This window comes from Notolabrus celidotus, chromosome 7 (assembly GCF_009762535.1).
Source record: "Notolabrus celidotus isolate fNotCel1 chromosome 7, fNotCel1.pri, whole genome shotgun sequence".
Lineage (NCBI taxonomy): Eukaryota > Metazoa > Chordata > Actinopteri > Labriformes > Labridae > Notolabrus > Notolabrus celidotus.
Genome location: NC_048278.1, coordinates 28,395,870 through 28,417,387, shown reverse-complemented (window position 1 = coordinate 28,417,387; position 21,518 = coordinate 28,395,870). Strand labels below are relative to the sequence as shown.

General features: G+C 40.0%; 1 protein-coding gene across 2 annotated transcripts in view; it reads right to left on the bottom strand.

The window, feature by feature from the left end:
* LOC117815993 (protein kinase C beta type) overlaps positions 1-16,978 on the bottom strand; it is a 58,842-nt gene extending 41,864 nt beyond the window's left edge. For both annotated transcript variants that reach the window (XM_034688043.1, XM_034688042.1), the window contains exons 1-2: positions 16,570-16,978; positions 16,026-16,057 (exon numbers count right to left, since the gene is read on the bottom strand). In XM_034688043.1, coding sequence (XP_034543934.1) covers positions 16,026-16,057; positions 16,570-16,733 — 196 coding nt within the window. In that variant the 5' untranslated portion in view covers positions 16,734-16,978. The remainder of the gene's footprint in view (positions 1-16,025; positions 16,058-16,569) is intronic.
* Positions 16,979-21,518: the final 4,540 nt, after the last annotated feature.

The following is a 21,518-nucleotide window of genomic DNA, read 5'->3' as shown; positions in this document are numbered from 1 at the left end:
AGCATCATTTTATTAACAGGTTGTGTTAGTCTGCATTGTTTGTTCTAAATGCTGCAGATCATTGAGCTCTCATAGACATCACAGAAGAACACTAATGTAAAGCACTGTTATATAACATGTACAGTAATTGTGACACAACCTAGGTCAGCTGAGTTCATGCTGTCTGTTATATCAGCAGTTTAATCACAGGTACAGATCAATCATTGTGAGAAGACTGACTGCCTCTTTATTTCTATTGAGTCATTTATCATGTTGAGTCATTTATCATGTTGATAAATGACTCAATAGAAACTCACAGAACTGACGACTTTGTTACCTGTTGTTCACCCAACTCTGTAAAGTAACCAGTTACATTAATCATTCAGTATTGAATCCCCTTTCTGTTTGTACTCTGAATCCAAAACCACTGCTGTGTTCTTATTTACAACGTACAGCAACAACGGAGTCACATCAACACAATTCAGGCATAAAAATAACACAAAAACACAAATATAAGAAATCAAAGTCAAAGTTCGACAGAACAAGAAGTGACTTAAAGAGCTGAAATTCCCCACAGGACAGTTAATCCATCATGTGAACTTTGAGAAATGCAAGTGCAGACATTTTTCAAAGTTCACTTTCATTTTCTTCCCTCATATTTAAGAGCTACATTTTGACTGAATACAACAACCACAGCTGATTTAAGCACTTTATATTTTCAGTTTTGACTCTGTCTACTTTTGGTCTTTGCTTTGTTTTTTTATAAACAACATACTAGGGATGTAAATTTCAAGTATGTTCCACGATCAATCTTCGGAAATGTTAACAACCAATTATTAATAATCTTTTTTTTTTAAACGGGAACGTTCTCCATGTCAAAAACAATGCCAAATGCGTTTTTCCCACTGAGTCAAATGTTCCCTTCATGACACAATGTATATAACTGAAAGTATTGAATAGCTACGGATCATATTGAGGTGTTCAAAATGTTAAACACGCGGAATATCAACATGTGGAGCAGGCTAATAATCTCCGCGGACACAGTCATAAAAGTGAAGGCTCAGATATCAACAAGAGAACTGAACAGAAACATATTTTGGACTCACAGTGTCCAGTTCTCTGTCTACTCGTTCTTATTGAGAAAAATAAGCATGTGAACGTGGTCAGGTGTCAGCCGGGAGCGCAACCGGGTCATAATCAGTCCGTCGGCGGAGAAAAAAAGCGCTCGTGGAGACCTGTCACTCAGCTGCAGCCCCCAACTGAGCGTCTCCGCTGTGCACAACTTTAGTCAGCTGATTCACATCGGAACATGCTTTAAACTAAAACACCTCCCTGATAGCTGAACGGAATAGTAAGAAATGTATTGGGATAAACCCCTTGAGATGTGCCATCTTGTTTTAGAGGGGGTCCCAGGAATATGAGACCACATGATGTTTGTTCCACGTGATATAAAATCCAAACAAAAAAATGTGTTCAAGTAAGTTCTTAAGAATCAATTAATCGATAGTCGATTAATTGTGAACATCCCTACAACATGCGAATCAACTTTTTTCATCTACAACCGTCCTTCACTTGGTTCCGGTTTTGTTGTAATTTTCAGCTGTATGTGTATTATGGGTTGCAATTGCCAGGTGATTCAATTAAACATACTACACGTTACAATTAATACAAAAATACTGCAGTAAACACTGTGTTGCAGAAACAATAATAATCTACAATACATCAGGATATCTGACTGACTGAAGAACAAAAAAATACCCCCTAAAGGCAAGTGGATGTATTTTTTTACTTTGATTTGGTTTGGTTTCACTGAGATGAAACAATCTTCATGTTTTTAGTCTTTAACATAACTACAGCAAATCTGTAAAATTTTGTAAAAAAATACACATTTCTTTAAAAATGCATATTCAAAATAAGATACAAGGGAAGCTGTTGTAATTAGAATAACCAAAGAGGCATTCGGGTGATGGTCGCCAGTTAACAGGGTCACTCTTTAAACCGAAACACCGGTATATGAGCTCTTCCCTGTTATAGCAGTGAGCAGTGAAAGTACCATGTCCTATCCTATGTTAACATTAACACATAGCATGAAAGCTGGGGAAAATACACAGGGAATGATAAAGAATTGATTGATATTGGCATTGGTATTAATAAAACTGTTTCAAATCCAATCTCTCGTCAGCTGGTCCAAGCTCCCTCTGTTAGACTGTAACAGTTCTTTGGGTTTTTTGGACTGTAAGTAAGACAAAATAAGCACAATGAGGACCTCGCTTTGGATCAAAAATAAAATGAAAAATAAATCAAAATTGGAACTTATAATTTGGGCGGAAAAGTTATCAAATCCTAAATGTTTTGAAAATTAAATCTTTATTTGTTCATCTTCCATCCCACATCATTCAGAGTAGTTTTCCAAAAACGTAATTACCATCCACTCAGCCATCGAGACATCTGCCGTTTGAAAACTCTCTCAGCTTTCAAATTCATTGTGAAGGAGCTTTCTCATGAACAGCCACTTCACTGTGGACTTCCCTACTCTATAATAAAGTATGGGTTTGTTTGCTCAGCCAAAACCACAGGGTCACTACTTATGGAGCAACAAATAGCCTAGACTGGTTCTTAATCAATAATAAAGATACTTCTTCAGACGCACTGATCAGTCAATGACCAGGATTAAATGTCAGCCACAGCTCGATCCAATCAATGACAGTGACAGGCCGGGAAAACGAGTCCTTTTTTTTTTCTACACGCTCTCTTCATTTGACTCATTGAGGTTGTAACACATTTAATGTGGTTGCAGAAACAAGCTTCTTCTTTTTAACAGATTTGCACATTTTAGTTGTTAACACTGTTAAAAAGCAGATCATTAATGTGGTCAGTGAAGTGTGAAGTGGAAACATCAGTGAAAATCAAAGGCCTCCTCAGTGAGACAAAAGACACGCTTCACTCCAGTCATCTTTCAGTGGAGTTAAAGAGCTCAAATCTCTGTCAGTCACCTCCTTGTACAAACAATTTTATATTAAAACAATTTGTTCATTTAAACGTCATGTACATATTAGTAGAGACTAGCGTGACTAGAAAATGAAGATGAGATCCTATTTAGTCTGTGTATCCACTCAACTGGAGAACTGCATAACCAGCTCAGGCGTGTGGATGTTAACCTGCAAGAAGGACCGAAGGCTGGTGGTGCTAGCTCTGCTAACCTTAAGGCTGATTTCTACTTCTGCGTCGAATCGACTGCATAGCCAACGTCGGGGGTCCGCTTAGCTACCGTACCTAAGCAGGGGCCTACACACGTGGCTGACGTGCACCTACTCTAAAATGTAACTACCTATAGAATCAACACGGACCGCAAGCCCTGTGATTGGATCGCTCGGCAGCATTGTGTTTCTCATATTTACAGTACTTCCAGGATCCCGGACATCGGCCGCACATCGGCCGTGTATTTCATCTCCTCCTCTCTATTCTTCATGTAATCATGTCTGTATGATAAACAGAAACATGTATCAGCTGTAGATTAACATAACACGCTCTGAATCGCTGTGGAAAAGTAAACAGAGATCGTAGCGGAGCCGGAAGCAGGCAACCAGCTATCAGAGAGACCGCACTGCCCTCAAGCGTTTCGGCGGAAAACTGCTGTGTGACACGGACACATCGACACACAAGTTTGTGGTGCTCATGTACACGTCAGCCTCTGCTGCGTAGGGGCAACGTAGAAGTATAAATCAGCCTTTAGCCTTACTCAGAAAACCAATTCAACACTGTTTACCTGCAGACTCTGTGATCCCATGTTAAGCCGTGTTGAATAAACTGCTCACAAATCTGACTTTTTGCTGAGTCTTTTCCCTTACCTTTAGTCTGGTCAGAATTTAAATTCTCATTCAAACAACCAGGAAATGAGTCTCTTGGAAACATCCCCTGTGTAAGCACTCAGGCTGTGCTTGACAATCAAATCGTACGGTGTGAGCACATAACTTGTGAGCTTTGCTTATGTGTCGTAAACAATTCACTTGTACAGCGAGAGTTCACTTCATGCAATGACTTTTATGCCATCGCACTGTTTACTAGGCCTTTTTAGTGTTTCATGTCCTAAGTCATCATTGTTTCCTCTGAATAATTATGTATTAATTTGAATGGATGTGTCCCTCTGTCAATATTTTGATATCATCCATCTGCAGCTTGCTGATGTCTTACTACTGGAAACCCAAACCCACAAATTTGCAGTGAAGACAGTTTCCTGACTTAAGCTCTTGATAGCTCCACAGTAGCTGGAAGCATTTTTTACTATTCAGAGTGTTCCAGTTGGTCAGCTTTTTGTAGTTTTTTTTATAACTTGAACTGTGAAGACAGCCCTTACCAATCCACTTTAAGGCTACTGAACACAGAAACCTTCAGGACGTGGGCAGACCCTGATGGCTGTGGACTCGATAAGTATTGTTACAAGCTTGGGAAGTGAACCACTGAAGTTGCCTGAGTCAGTGTTTTGTGTTCAGAGATTCTGTTTGTGTTAAGAATACTGCACGACTTAGGATTGTATGCCATTGTTCAATAATAGTCTTTTCAGATATCTACCTTTTATACATTTTACAGAAGACAAAGCACAGGTTAATTATTCCAGTTTGAATATTTACCAAAATAAATGATGGCTGAGTTCTGTTTTGTTCCATTTCATGGTTCTTGTGTTGGATGTTTTGGCTCAGTGTCATAGCTTGCAGGAACAGTTAATTACAACTGAGTCACTGTTAACTTTTGTGCTTTTCTTACTGTGACACACCGAAATATCTGCCGGGAATCGGTCTTTGTTGAAACCCAAAAATACCAGCTAAATTGCTACTAATGCTGGTGTTTCGTCACTGCATCTCCTTCATTTCAAAGACAGAATTTCGTACATTCTCTGCATTACAAGAGTTTTTCTTCTTTTTAACAACACAAACTCTTTTGAGGGAGAGTCTCTCTCAAGTTCTCTCTGGAAAGATAGCTGAAAACATTTGACCTTAATCAACTCAGTCCAAACTCTGATCAGACATCTGGATCAGCAGGAAATGAAACAAGGCTAACTTCCTCTTTGTGCTCTCACACACACATCTGCACACATACAAATTAACACTAATACAAAAGCTTAAAGCAGGAGAGAGACAGAGAAGAAAAATATTCACTACTTGCAGAACAGGTATTGAAACACATGCACAATGCACCTTTGTCACTCACACACACACACACACACACACACACACACACACACACACACACACACACACACACACACACACTACACACACACTACACACACACTACACACGACACACTACACACTACACACTGCACACTACACACTTGTCTGCACGTCGGAACAAGTCTGTTCCACATGTCTGAAATTCCTCAAGACCAAGATGAGTGCTGAAGGCTCGAGTGTTTGTTTATGTGTGTAAGTGCATGTGTAAATGAACACCCCCCATTCATAATGTTCTGTTTCGACACCCTGCATGCTTCTGCAGTTCTCTTTAAGACACTGCTGCTCATGCAATCCTGGCTGTTCTAAGTTCAAAACCCTCCACTTTTTCTCTCATACTGGTTCAGACAAGGTAAAAAAAAAGCCACAACCTGCACATTTAGTTATAAAAGAGGGTCTGAATTAACTTTTTTCACTGCCTGCCACTGTGGCAGGCAAGTAATTTTTTCTACCTGCCACTTTTAAAATATATGCGCCAAGGGAAAGCAAAAAAATATTTAGACATAATTTAGTTGCTTATGTGTCTTGGATGATTCATGATCTTTTACGGTCTCCAACTTCATATTTTATGTCCCACAAACAAAAGAAACTTCTCATCTGTCCATCAGTAATGTTTACTCCTTACAGACTGAGCAGTATTAGTCCAGTCAGTGGTTCCCAAACTTTTTCTGCGGGGCCCCCTTTATGGCTGAAAATATTTTGCTACTACGTTTACAGTGGTGGTTCTAGACCAATTCTAGACCAACTGGGGGGGCCAGGCTGGGGCCAAGGGTGTTGTCAGAGGGACACATTCAACCCTGACAAAAGAGACTGAGAAGGGCGAGGACCGGCTGAGAACAAAGTGGCAAAACATAAATGCATCCCTATAAACTAGATATATATACTACTGAGTACTATATTAAAATGCAGACTGACAGCAGCTGATTGGCTGTTTACACTCAACATGAGTCCCTTAGCGCTCTAAGGAACTAGAACCAAGTGCCACATGCATGTGTTCTGCCTGTAACATCAGCGCAATACCGAAGCTTTTTTTACTGTATAATATTTGTTTGGTGTGGAGGGGGGGCCACAGGGGGGTCCAGGTTCAGTTTTACAGGGGCACTGGCCCCTGTTGGCCCCTCCCCAGAACCGCCACTGTACGTTTACCTGCCACTTCACTTATATCACAAATAGACACAGTTGGCCTAGTTAGCAATGCAGAAATAGGTGAATTATTTTTATTAAGCCGTTCCGCGCGCCTCCCCCTGTCGTATCTCGTACCTACAATTACCCACCCTCGCTCGCCACAGGCCCGCATTTGGCAGGTGGCAGGTGCTAATTTCAGACCCTGGTTATAAACATTTCAAAATAACAGGACAGAAACACAAGTTTCTCCCCAAAGGCAGGTCAACTGAGTTTAAAACAAGTTGAATATTGTAAAATCTGTTTTAATATGGAACATTTAAGTTGGATATGCTTTTCTCAAGAAGGCAAAGAAGGGACCAGTATAAATAACATAAAATCATGTTTTTGTATCTTAGTCATATAATAGTTTCACAAAGAAACTTTCATTCACTGAGATATGTAAACTATTAAACTTAACTAATAATATGAGGTATCACTAAGGTTGTTAATTCTAATCATTGAATCTCCCTTTAAAGTTTTCTAATGTATAAACACAATTGTGTTATTTTTGTGTTTTCTCATTGGACTTGCATTGATGTGATCAGCACAATGAAACCCCACAGAGCTGTGTGAATGTGTGTCAATTGTACTGTTAAAGTAATAGCAAAAACAAACTGCTGCTTTATATGGTGTCATCACATTTTGTGCATATAGGTGTAAGGGACAATGGACCAGTGTATCCTCGCTCTGAGCTCCTTCAAGAGCCTCCCCTCTCTTCCATCCTTGTCTCCTCCAGGATCATTTAACCAGTTGGAAGATCTCTCATCACGGAGTTAAAACAGTTACGGGTCGGCCGAGTAGAGAGGACCAGAGGATGTGCAAATTAATTAACTGAGAAGAAGCCTCTGTGGTCTCACACATTAGTTCTCTGTCCCTGAACCAGCTAGTGGTTTTGATTTAACTGGCGTCCTCGGGGCATATGTTGGCCTTGTGGGTGTTTTGTTTATCAGTTTATCTGGTTGCCTTTTCACTATTCATTATTACTGTACTTGTTCATTCTTGTGCTTTTTTTTTGTACAATTATGGTTACAGACTCTATCTCTTCAGCTCCCTATGCCAGGAGTTTTTTATAGAAATTATCATTATTGAGATTTCTTTTTGGCCACAATACTCATGAGGTGAAAATCTGATTGTGACCGTCTTGGTTCCAATGCAAATACCAGTATCACTGTCAGCCTCTGATGCTGCATAAAATGTGGTATTAGCAAATGTTCCAGTCATTACACTGATATTTTGTAAAGAAAAACAAGGATTCATTGGCCCCTGATAATCTACAGGTCTTGGGTAAATTGTCATGTAATCATGACTTTGAAGACTCTTTGTTGTTCAGCTCCTGACTCATGGAACAAGTTGCAGCAGCTCCTTGAACTCAATGCACTTTTACCTCTTGAACAGAAACTTGATTTTCAACATTTTAACCCCTTTTTTTTAGTTAAGTGTACCTGCGTACATGTATTGAATCATTTCAATCTATAGCCCCTTCCTATTTCAGTATATTTTATAGTCAATCACACACCTTTTTTTATTTTTTACTTTACCTTTTAATTGTTTTTACCTTCATATCACAACTCATCCCATCTGATGACTTCGATAGCCTTGTGGTTGGTTTTTAAATGCCTCTGTAATTGACTCAATATCATTGTGTAAAGGAGTGTTCCCCCTTAATGATCTCTCGAGTTTAAATAAAGGTTGATTGATTGAAGCAAGCAGTGAGTGAAATTAGTCAAAGCTTGCTAAATATAAGCAGTGTCTTTCCACCGCAATGACACATTTTATAGTCCTAATGTTAAGAGGGAAACTTCAACCAATAGTCATGTATGGGTATGAGAATCAGACAGAATAACAAAGTGTTAGGAAATCTCCAGAAGAAACTGGACTCACAAGTTCTTTGTTTATTGTTTTTTGTCACTGAGAAGGTATGCCTTCCAGGTGATAGTTTGGCATCTGAAGCTGTTTTAACTCTGTGTAAAGGTTAATCATTTGAAATATAAAAGGCAACAATTATTGTTGACTGTTCTTTGTGATAATCAGATAATTGCTTTCTTGATTGATTTAAAAAAGGCAACAAAAAAGGCTAAAAGTGCCCACGATAGTCTCCCCCAGCTCAGGGTTTTCTAATGTGTTGTCAATGTTTTGTCAGGGCAACAGTCCAAATCCACAGATGTTCAGTTATCAGTTATTTAAAGGTATTGTTTCTTGCATTTTTGCCCCTCCTTGGATAGGACAGCTGAAGAGAGTAAGAAGATTTAGGGAGTAGAGGATGGGGGACAATATGCAACAAAGGGACTAACCCTAACCAGCGTCCACTACAACAAGAACTATAGCCTCAGTACATGGGACATGCTTTTTAACTGCTAGGCCAAACAATGCCCCATTAAACTCTTATTTAAAACAGGGGGCAAAAAACAGTTAACAGCAACAGCTTCTTTTTTTTCCTAGAGCTCCGATGACGATCTTTCAGTTTGCATTGATTTTGGCGCCCCCTGTGGACAGAACGGTAGCTCATAAGTCTTTGCTGATTTTGTCCATTACATGCATGGGTAGTGTTTTCTGTCAAAAAAATCTCATCCTTAGGTCTTTTAACAGTGAAGTGAATCACTCATTGTGATTATTTGCTGTGGATTTAAAAATGGTTGTTTCTTCAGTGAACTGTCTCGACTGACAGCTACCCTGCGGCAGCTGTTACAGATATTAAAAATAACTTTGTGGAAATATCAAGCCTTGTCTTGATGGTCTTGTTTGCTTTTTCTAGCTCATGTAGAAGCATCTTTATTTATTTCAGTCTCTTTTATAATAAGCTATAAACCTCTCACAGGAGCTTTAAAAATGTACATGATAGCGGACTATTAATTCTTCATTTGTCAGTCAGTTGCCTAATCATGACAGATCTGATCTTACAAAAGTCAAAACTACAGTAGTTCAATGCTGTTGACACATAGTTAAGAGTTTGTCAGTAAATTGTATGCCTGTGTCATCATGATGGATCAGAAGGTGTCAAAACAATACAGTGTTACATCTTGACGCTATTTTCAGCCATCAGAACATTATAGGGACATACAGTTTCATTAAACATTTATACTTTAGCAGCTCTAAATAGAAGAAGACAAAAGCTGCTTGTACCAAAATGATGTTGTTTATTTTTGTCTTTGGTGTTTTCTATGTGAAGTCTTAGTGCATTATCAATGTGTCTCTGTATATGTCTGACTGTATTCAAATATGAAGGCTAACAGCAAACAAAACAGGTCTTAACTTCTCTTCACTGGGATCAGCTTAATACGCTGTGCAGCAAGAACTCTATGTGCTAAAATACCAGATCTTAACTGGGCTCACAGAAATACAGACTACTAAGATGTTTCATGCTTAAATTCTAAAAGGTACAGTGAGAAGAAATTTGAATACCTAGGGGTATCTAGTGATCAGATTGTAGATTGAAACGCTCCCTTGCTCACACCTCCAGTCGGTGAAACATTGGTGGGGTCCAAGGACAAGAAACGGCGGTGATGCATGATAAGTATAATGCTGTATTTATCAATTTTTTACCTTTTTTTAAAAACATCCATCAATACAAATGATTTTGCACACAATACTCTCTTCTTCTTTGTCTTCCAACCAGTGTTTTTAACCCACTAAACAAAAAACATTTGTTATCAGTTTGTCTGGTTTGAGCTTCAGTAGAAACATGGGGGTGCAAGTTGTCAGCCTCTGTGGAAGGGAACTCGGTCCCTGCAAAAGAGGCTTATTCTAACCTAACACAAACTAAGGTTGTTTTCAAAACAGCCTGCTACATACTGCCTATGAATGTAGTATGCAGTAGGTACTGTATACTGCATATTGCATACAGCAAAATGCATACTGCGTTTGAAGGTAGATGTAGTATGACTGTTCTGTTTGATCTGGTCTGCAGTATGCAGGGCCAGACGTCGCTGGATTTCCGGTTACTAAAAGCGGATGTAAACAACAGCCAAGCAGATAGCGAAACTGCTTCTTTATCTATCAATCAATCAATCAATCAATCTTTATTTGTATAGCACCAAATCACAACAAACGTTATCTCAAGATGCTTTTATAAACATAGGAGGTCTAGACCACTCTATGTCAAAATATGGACAGAGACCCAACTTCAAGACAGGGTAAGACTCAGTCCTACCTCACCCTAATCCATCATGAGCATTGCACATTGCAGTATTTAGCTAGTTACAGTGGCGAGGAAAAACTTCCTTTTAACAGGCAGAAACCTCAGGCAGAACCAGACTCATGTTAGACAGCCATCATGCGAGTTAGGTCTTGAAAGAGGGATAGAGGAGAATAAGAGTTCTTTAGCATCACTAATGATTTAAAAAGTTCAGAAGTGAATTATATGGATTTTAATAACTTTCACAGCACCTAAAAATGGAGTTCCCCCACCAAAAAAAAAGAAAAAAGTAAAAGGGGAACTTTGCGCTGTGCATTGTGAGAAACAGTGCGTGAGGGAGACTGGTCCGATGCATACTGTGAAATTTTCCCAAATCAGTACGACATCCGGGGAGTTTTGGCATTCTGCAGATTTTACTCTTGTTCACATGCTGTATACAAAATACTGAATTTTAGCCAAATCAGTACGTACTGCTAGTATAGTAGGTGGTTCGAAAACAGCCTAAATGATTCTTATATTCAGGCGATTGCACACTAATTTGGACATACTTAAGAATATTATATTCCATTTCTACCAAGTCTGTTCTGCTAACCTTTACACTGTACCTTTAAAACTAATTTGAAGCACGCCAAGGCTAAATATCCTCTGAACTGTATGTAACCAAAACCACTGCTTGTAGAGGACTTGAGTAAATATTATCTTGTTTGTTTATCTTTCTTTCTTTCTTTCTTTCTTTCTTTCTTTCTTTCTTTCTGAGTGAGGTCAAATATAAATCTGGCCTGCACAACATTGGGAATTAATCCCACTGCAATATTTTGACAGTTATTAACAAATAAATAATCTGTTAAATTATTTCCCCATTAAAAATGACACAAATTCAAATCATGACTATTGATTTATGCCAAGCAGAGGTGTTGCTTACATCTGGAGGACAACATTTGTAAGCCTGGCATCTCTACAGTGATGCAGTACTCTCTTATTATACTACCATGGATCTCTATCAGAAAGATTCAGCATTTATGATTTTGATAAAGCACTTGGCTGTTTGTAATTTTGATAATGCTTGATTACCTGTGAGTCTTTTTAAAAAAGGAAAAAAATAAATGGTGTATTTGAAAGCAGACACATTTTAAACGGATTTCAACTCTGAAGCTTCTCTTGAATTCATGCTGAGGTCATCAGATCAGAGCTTAATGTGTGTTTGTGGTGAAGATTTGTCTGATCCATGATGAAGTTACATCATTCAGGCTCATCTGAAAAAAAAACCCGAGCATCACAGAAACCCTTTTGATCTGTTCACATAATCCAAAATATAATACTTGTTTAATAATCTTCAACCCCATCTTTGGTCATTTTTCTTTCAAGTCAGTTGCAGTGGTTTCTTTTTTACGTGGTTCAGCCAAAAAAACTACAGACAGAGGAGCGCTTCCTCTTTCTGTCACAGGGTCAGCTTCATGTTTTCAAGAATAAATGTGTGAAACACGTCTGTTTGCATGCTAAAGCTGCAGGATAAATCCAGTGTTTGATAAGAAAATATTTCATGAATAATCAACTACTCAAGTATTTTTTTAGGGGAAAAAAATTGTTGAATCTAAGTTAAGCTTCAGACACAATGTGAAATATGTTCATTTTGCCTGGTGTATTTAATCCCCTATGAAGGTTTTATCTTTGTGCTGTGATGAATATTAGATATTTGAGAACTTTAAACACTCATGGACGTTTTCTACAATTAGCTGCCACATTAAGGTCCAAAAAACTAATTCATTAACTGAAGAAATGATCAAAATATTAGACGACAGTTACACAACATAATCACCAGTTCCAGAATTTGTGCCACTTTTTGTGAGAAACCAAGAACACTCGTTTCTTTTTTGGAAATATAGTCCTAGTCTGGAGCTGCTGATAATGCTACCACCCAATTGCTTTCCATTGTGTTAATGTTTTCTTTTTTAAATGTCTTTGAATGATAGAAAATATGAAGCATATGGATCATTTTAAAACATTCTTCATGGTCTCTACAAAGGGAAGCAGAGTTGCCACAGGATAACTTTCCTGACCTTGCAGCAGTAAGCTCCTGTAAGAAGTGTTCATCAAGCATTGTTCAAGCTTTGCTAAACACAGCCCTTTGTTTATTTCTACACATTGTACGGAGAATGAATTCTTCTACTGGTCAAATATTTCAATTACTTTCAGGTGAAGGGTTGAGTTTAGATTTACATTATTGGGGGTGTGGTTGATTCAACTGACAGGTCTCTGTGTTGTCCCTCTTTGCGGGACCACTTAATGCTCGCTCCAGCTTCACCGTTTGCCTGTTTCTAGATTGATCAAAAGTTAGGTTGAGTTAGTGCCAGGCATTATTGACAATGATGTTATCACGATAAAATATTTCACATCAGTTGATACGTATATCGATAGTTATCACAATAAATATCAAATCAGTATTTTATTTAAATGTTAAGTCAGATGTTTGCTCCTGAGTGAAAGTTGAAGAAACCAGACAGTTTGTTAGCTTGTATCTGGATTGAGTTTTCTGATAAGCTTCTTGAATCCCTCATTTCTGAACTTGCTAACAGGAAGCAGGTCTTTACTTTAAGATGAAATTTTCGTGAAGCTTTAGTTTGTAGATTCTTATTTTTCTCAGGTTAAGATTATTTGCATAAATTTAATTTAAATTTACCAAAAAAGATATATCAAATTGTTTTCTGTGTATCAGTTTAGGAGAGCATTGCTTTGAGTTGTGCTCTACCCTGTAAGATTACTAAAGGTTACAGTGCAGTGAATGCGTAATGGTTATTCAGTGTTCAGTTGTACAACGGTCTTGGTGGACATTAAATGTGTTAGAAATGTACAGCGGAAGCAGTCTCTGTGCTCTTCCTTTACCCACATCCTGAAAGTATATTTAATGAAGTGTATTAAGTTAATACTTAAAGCATAGTCGACACAGTGTCAGACTAACAACTCTGCTTTGAGCTGGTAAGTTTTAAGTTTTCTTCCATCCCACTGTCGCTCGTTTCAGCTGTGTTTAAATCCCACTCCAAACGTCTTTAAGCCCCGCCTACCTCTCACCCTGCAACATGATTGGCTATTCAGTGCCGTTTTCTTCTTCTATCTATTGTTGGGTGGCACTTGCGTTTAAGGTTCATTAGCGCCTCCCTTTACATTAGTTAGAGGTTGTAATTAAAGGTTTATCTATAATGAATCTTTATCGAACATTTGTCATATTTATATTGAGAAAAATAATATTGCGATAATTGATGTTATCGAATTATCACCCAGCCCTAGGTCGAGTCAGCAATACCAATGTGGCTTTTAACGCCTCTTCAGAAACCAATGGTTGGCACCACTGAGACTACATCCATGTTTTATTCAGTCTATAATGGAAACACCACTGCTACCCCTTAAACCTGAACACCAGCATACTGTACTTCTTTTCAATTTGCTATGGGACCATAGACTGTATAAAATATGGAAGTCGTATCCGTGACGTCACCCATCTGTTTCTGAAGCGCTGTTATGAGGCCAAACGTCGGCGGATGCCATATTGCTGCTGTCGAGCAACTGTGATGTAAAGAGGCGGGCTTTGAGCCTCCTAGTCAACAGCTACAGTGTTCCCACCTATCAATCAAGTCAGCTGTGCCTCTCATTGTAAGACTCGTAATCTCAATAACTTCAAAGTTGCCGCGTTAGAAAAAAATTCACCCCCCTTACAGTGTGTGCCGATCGAGAAATGAGCAATCCAGACTACACTCGTCTTTTGTACCAGGCTGTAAACATGTTTATTTCTGCTGTAAAAATCGACTTTTTGAATTTGTGTGTATGTGGTTTCTGGTACTTCTGGAGCCAGCCTCAAGCGGATCCTCAATGAACTGCAGTTTTTAGGACTTCCGCATTGGACTCATATTTTTAGACCGGAGGCTGCCGCTTGTATGTGACATTCAGGCTTAGCATATCATGGAACTGCTGACACTTTCCTTGTGTCACACTCTCTGCAAGCACATCACTGTTGTTTGCTTTTATCACTTCACACATTACCTGAAATCAACCCTTCTTTGCTTCTATAAAACAGAAATTGCTGTTGGCAAACAATTTAATCCATGTTGGCAGCACAACTTGCTGTGAACACTTCAGGAGCTGCAAAGAAGGATTGATTTTTGGTGAAACAAGTGTTTAAACGCTAATTAATGGTGTTATTGGATTGGTGCATAAACTGCTGTACAAGCCACAAACTGGTCCAATTGGCATCAGTATGTAAAAATAGTCCTTCCTTGAGTACAATTAAAGCCTACCTCATACATTTTCCCTCAACTGTTTTTTTTTTCAGGTTTATCCCAGAAATGATGCTATCTTGCCTGCAAATCCCTGAATCACTTCATACTTGTAGGTTTGTCTGCTTGATTCATCAAAAGATTAAAGGTTTTCTGTATCTTCAGTGTGAGCAAAGTTCAGTGGCATCACAAACAAGCCTCACAACAGTTTGTTTGTACAAGACGCCACCTGTTTTCAGAGTTAACTGTTGGAAACTCACCAGGAAACCCAACCTGACCACATCTCTACCTGTGCAGCCCTCTGATTGGTCACTGCTATTTTACAGTGTGTGTGTGTGTGTGTGTGAACATGTAACAGCTCAGGGTAATGCACCACAAACAGGCTCACTCCAGTCCAGAAGTCACTAAAGCACATGTAGTGTTCACTTTTCTCTACCGTCAGTGTGTTTTCTGTATTTGACAAGTCAGGAGACGAGGGGACTTCAGCTTCTAAATTTACACAACCTTGCATTAAATTCTTCTGAATACACGAGTCTTGAGCAAGCAGATGATGTGGAAACTTTGGTAATTTTCTTCCACACATATTCACATGACTGAGGCCAGATGAGCAGAGGTTGGTGTCTGAAGAAGAGGATGGATCAGTGAAGAGGAGGAAGTGATACTGCGAGCAGAACAACGAAATCTGCTGCAGTCACACTGTGGCATGCAAGTGATTGAGGGGCGTCATCGTGTTGCGGTGATGGGTCTGTTTATGAAACCAATTTAAGCAGAGATGCGTGTCTAGATGCCCACCACAACCAGCGGCTTATCAACCCACAAACACCATTTCACCAACCTAATCCAGATTCAAGCTGGTTTTCAGGGTAGAAAAGAAAAGCATGAGAAAATCTAACTTCCTGGTTCGTCTTACTTTCTTATTTCAGACATCTCAGCTTTCAGCCCTCTGCCGACTCTTCTACTCTTACATCTCACACTGTCTCTGCTGCATGAGCCTCTTCAGAGGATTCTCACTCTCATTTATCACTGTTGGCAAGCACCTGCTTCGAGTTTGACACCTGCCTGCTAACACTGACACTCCGTCTACGAAGAAAGAGCCAACAGGTCACTCTGACAGTGTGCAGACCAGAGAGGCCCTGAATTACAACAAACACTCATAAAACACAACAAGATAGCAACACTTCTGCAGACAGTGAACATCCGTCCACACACCCACAGCCATATGCAGCAGAGGGATTTGTGAATGAGGCTCTGCTCTTACCTTGGCACTGGAATCCCTGCTTCCCAAAGCCCCTGTGGACACAAGACAAGGATGTGAGATTTTTTTTTTTGGGTGCACAGACTATGACGTATGCACACACACACGCGCGCACACACACACACACACACACACACACACACACACACACACACACACACAGAGATATTCAATCACACCTACACACACATAAACACACAGCTGCTGCAGCAACAGAGGGGCCCTGTGCCTGTATGTCTCCAGCTGCATTCCTCCACCAGACCTCCAGTTTCAGTCAGAGATGGGTGGCGGGGCGATGATGCGGTAAACGCGGAGCAGCAACGACTGTGCTGCGGCTGCCGACATCACCTCCCCCCCGCCCCCCGTCAGGCCTGGTGGTGCTGTCGCATTGAGGTGGAGGAGAGGTGGTGGAGGAGATGGCGCAATGACAATGAATGAAACACTGCGGTGTCTGAACAGTGTGGAAGGAGGAGGCCGAGCAAGAGCCGCAGCAGCAGCAGCAGCAGCAAGTGAATCACCTGTGCCACACACACTCACACACACTCACCAGATGAAGTCCGTGCAGTGGCTGCAGAAGGTTGGCTGCTTGAAGAAGCGCGCGATGAACTTGTGGTTCTTCACCTCGTGCACGTTCTTCTGGCGGAGGGCTCCCTGTCGGGCGAAGCCGCGCGCGCTCTCCGGTGCCTCTCCGTCGCTGCTGGGGTCAGCCATCTTAACGAGGAAGCGGCGGTGGCGGTCCGAGAGAGACGAGGGGTGAGGAGAGAGCAGAGAGACAGAGAGGAGACGAGTCGCGGTGCAGGTGCCTCCTCTTCCTCCTCCTCCTCCTCCTCTCCGCCCCGCTGGCCGCCTCGGTGTCGCTCGTGCTGCCGGTGTTTTGTGGGTCTGCGTCTACGCTCGCGCTGAAGCTGCTGCTGCTCCTTCTTCCGGCGGGTCCCCGTGCCGCGCGCCTGCTTGCCCGTCCTCACCAATGTGTTTCTGCTCACAACTCTCTCTCTCTCTCTCTCTCTCTCTCTCTCTCTCTCTCTCTCTCCCTCCCTCCCTCCCTCCCTCTCTCTCTCTCTCTCTCTCTCTCTCTCTGTCCTCCTCCTCCTCCTCCTTTCTCCTCCTCACTCTCTCTGACATCTAAACCACAACATGTGTGCGCACAGCTGTTAACATGTGGCACGCCTATGAAGCAATCTTTCCGCGTCAATAGCAACACAAGTCAAACCACAAGTGCTGCATACTTCCATTAAAGTATGACTATAGAGGACACACAGACACACACAGGTCTGGGTAAATTACCTTGAAGGTGGGCGCATGGGGCCTCACAAAGCAACAGTTCAATGGGTTCAAGAATCAAAATCATTGGTGGTCTGAGGAATATTGTCTTAATGGCAGGAAAAGAGTCTCTGTGGAGAGGCAGACCACAACGTGCTGTAATGTAATCTTGGTAAACAAACTAAAACAATATAGCTCTTTTTTCCATTGACCTCTGATATCTGCATGCAAGTAGAGTTTATAACCCTTTCTCATATGATTTCTCTCAGCATAACTCCAGGGTTGAATACCCTGGTATTAACAATATGTTCTTGCTGGTCTGATCAGAAGTGGACATTTCAAAGCGCAGCTGTTCACACCGGGCCAGACTGTGCATCTCTAAATGTGCTTTAGCTCCACTCTCGCCTCCTCACCTCTCTGATTGTTCTAATTGTGACCCACAGTAGTGTCTTCATTATTGTCCTCTTCACCTACCCTGCACTATAGGTTATCGAAAAAAGCTCAGCAGACGTCACTGATGCAGGGGAAGTTTAGGGGAGACAAATGGAGCAGCCACAGAGAAGCAGCCGAAAGACATCACAGTGTAAGTAGATGTCAATGGCTGCAAATGAGTGAACTTTTTACCAAATGTAGAAGTCTTTTTGTGTTTTTCTATCGTATACATATAAATCATAACAATGTTGATCTAATAAGGTCAACATGTCTTATTATGTGAGGTTCCTTTTAGAAATATTCTTGCTTAGAAACCTTGACAAATCACAGTTGTGAATTAGTCTGGAGTATCTCTGCTTATTCTTAATTTCCATGCAGCATTTTCACTTGGTGCAGACCAAAATGTCTCTGGTAAAACAGGAGAAGACATACTTTATCAACCCCCAAGGAATTCAATGATTCAGCTTTTACTCTCTGTTATTAAACATTCTACATACACTTAGGACAGAAATACACAGATGCACAAACAGGATCTTATGGACATGGAGAGATGTCAGTGAGTGGGCTGGACATAAACAAATACCCATACACCTAGAGATTTTGTGCTTGGCTCATTAGCAGGGCCCAAGAAGCAAACTGACACACATCCAGCAACCAGCCCGAACTTCCATACTTTAGTCTGAGACTTGACCCAGCAACCCTCCAGTTCCCCAAGCCCAAGTCCTCACAGACTGAGCTACTGTCACTCCCAAAATAGATCATTAAAGAAACAAAGCATAATGCAGCAGTAAGCTGCAAGACTAGCTAACTGGAACTTCCAATTCAGATGACTCAGATGACACTTATAGTTTGTGTTACTGTACATAACAGTAGTCGTTCTATTAAACCTGCCTCATATTGGATAAACAGTGATGATTGGCCTGACCAGATCCAGGTCTAAAGGAAATCTTTGAGGATGGTAAAAGTTTTGGCCAAGGAGTGGTGGTCAAGCTGAGAGATTACATCTTGCACCACCATGAGCTGAGGCTATCATTATCTCAGCACTGGCCATGGGTTTGATTCCCAACATGCGTGAAGAAGCTCCACAAACAATCTTAAAAATAAATTGCTCAAACATGAGCACACAGATGCAGCTGGTGGTCAATGGGGACATTTATTACACCTTTAATCCTCACATCCAACATGAGGTTTACAGGGTTTTAAAGGGAGCTAGACTCATTGTCCAAACTTGAAGCTTTGTTCTGAATTACCCATACATCATACAGCCATACATCATGTGGATTTGTCCTGTTTTTTTTTAGTCACTGTTGCTTGCTTGAGTTCTCTATTTTTTGTGTGCATCTGTTGCTCAATCTATATGTTGCTTCAGTTGAATTGCCTCTAGTAAATGATTGATATTCAGTCTGATGCAAATGTGTACGGCACTGTTGTCCTGTTGTCCTGTTGTGTCTGCTTGTGTGTTCCTTAACATTTCCTTGTTGCTGCTTCCTGATTGTCTTGCTCCATGTATTTTATGTCCAAGGCCACTTTCTCAAAAACTGTCATGTCATCTCTTTATGTAGCTTTTAGTCCTTTTTAATCGTATGGTGGTATTTGTAGTTTTCTTTTCTTCTTTTCTTTTTTGTTTGTGTTTTGGTTTCTACTCTCCCTTTTTTATTTTCATTTCACTATACTTTATTTATTTTTGTTTAATCTTGATCTTTTTTAGGCAGCCTTTTCAACACCTGGTAAGGGGTTATGGATGTAAACTAGCCTTTTGGCTAATTCTGGCATATTTCTAAAAATGTTAATTAATATGCATGGTATTTTTAAATGAAAAATAAATTTTAAAAATTGAGTTTTAATACCGGCTGTCATACTTCTTGCATCTTCCTGAATTAGCGTATTTATTAAAATAGTACACCAACATATCAAGGCAATAAAAAACTCCAGTTAAATGAACTATCAAATGTATGCAGCTTTAATCATTCACTCAAAATGTACACCTGCCTCTCCAAACAAAAGGTGAAATCAAAAAGTTAAACTCAGCCTTCTCAGCTTCATAGACTGAAGTGTTTTCTTCACAAACACAGATTTCATGTTCAAGCGGAAGTGTTCAATTGTAGATAATAGCTTGTCCTTTTTGATCACATCCACACAAAGGATTGACAGGATTGTTATGGAACACTCAGGTTACGTGTGGGAGGTTACGTGTGAATGACACAAACCTCTGTCCCCGTTGTATGACTGAACCTGTCATGTTGCAGGTTGAGTGTGAGAAAATGGCTTGAGAAGGTGTTCATCTGTCACCTGCTGCACAACACTCAGACCAGCAATGACAAATAAGTGCATTCACTGAGAGATTCACATTATGAGGGTCACACAGAATATGGTTTAAGAAAAGAAACATCAACATTCATGAAAGTTTGGTTTGGTGCACTGGAGATGCTTTCATTTAAATGAAGGCTGTGATGGAATGTGATGGAATCGACTTACATTTATCTGCAGTGCGTATAATGTACCCACACACGTCTCTGTGCACATCTTGCTTGAAAAAAAATCTAGTTTTATTAACTTGTTTGCACATTTTCTCTCTAATGTGTAATCTAACTTTGAAATATTGCACAAAAAGTCTGTACATGTTACTGATATTTCTGGAATATTCTTCTTTTTTTAAGTTATATTTTTGGACTTTTGGTTTTGAGATATTTTACCACAATTTTCCAACACTACAACTCTCTTTTTCGATATTTGCATTGTCATATGTAAGTGATTTTTTGAGGCTATGTGTGTCTTGTCAGAAATGTGTAAAGATTGTTTATGTTATAATTTTTTTGAAGGTATATTTTTGGCATATTTACACAAATTCTTCCTGTGTTTTAGCAACACAGTTGTTATCACCAGAAATATGCTTTGATATCTCGGGATAACCAGAAAAAAAAAGTCCAGATCTTGAGAAAACAATTCAAGTTATCTTGTCATCTGAAAAAGAAAAAAAACGATGTATGTATGCCACCTTAAGGCTTCTGTAGTAAGTAATGCTGCACAAAAGATTAAATATCCCCATAGTGAATAATTGAATCTCTAATAAAGAAATCACTGGTGACACTAAATAAACTGCAGTTGTTGCTGATGAGTGTGGTTTGACATTTTCCTGGAAAGTGTTCCCATTTATGAACATTTGGTGAGAAATGAAAACCTCAAGGAGAGGATTAAAGATCAAGCTGTTCTTGGCTGACGTGTTTTAAGAAATATAAGTCAATTATGAATCAAAAAACATAGTTGTAACGGTTGACTAGAGAAAATAACAACCTTGTTAGTCCTCTTAGAGTTCTGTGTTTAGGCCTGTTAAATCTGGAGGGGGTTGAAAGTGCAGTGAAAAAGAACAAGGTGCAACATGTTGTCAAACCCGTCACAGAGTAGTCATGGTAGCAAAAGAACATTCAGAAGCTCACAGGTAGTGCTGGAGGGAAACTGCTCTTCTGAAGATAACTCAGTCTCATTCACAGTCCTTCTTTCTTCCTCTGAATGCTCTCTCCGTCTTCATGGCTGCAGACTCAGAGGTGAAGATGCAGTTCAGCAGTGAACTTGGACTGTGGCAGCACAAGTGGGAAGAAGAAAAGAAGAGAGTTTGGGACGTTCTTGGAGCTTTGCCAGTTTTCATGCCCATGCAAAAACTCTGTGGAAAGTGGGTGTGAATTCAAAACCCTTCAAAACAGTTATTCCTTTTTTGTCTGTTCATCAGCCTTTTAAACGCTGAGAACAAACAAGCTTTAAAACCCTAAGCCTGCCTTGGAGGGTTTCTACTGCTTGTGAATCATATAA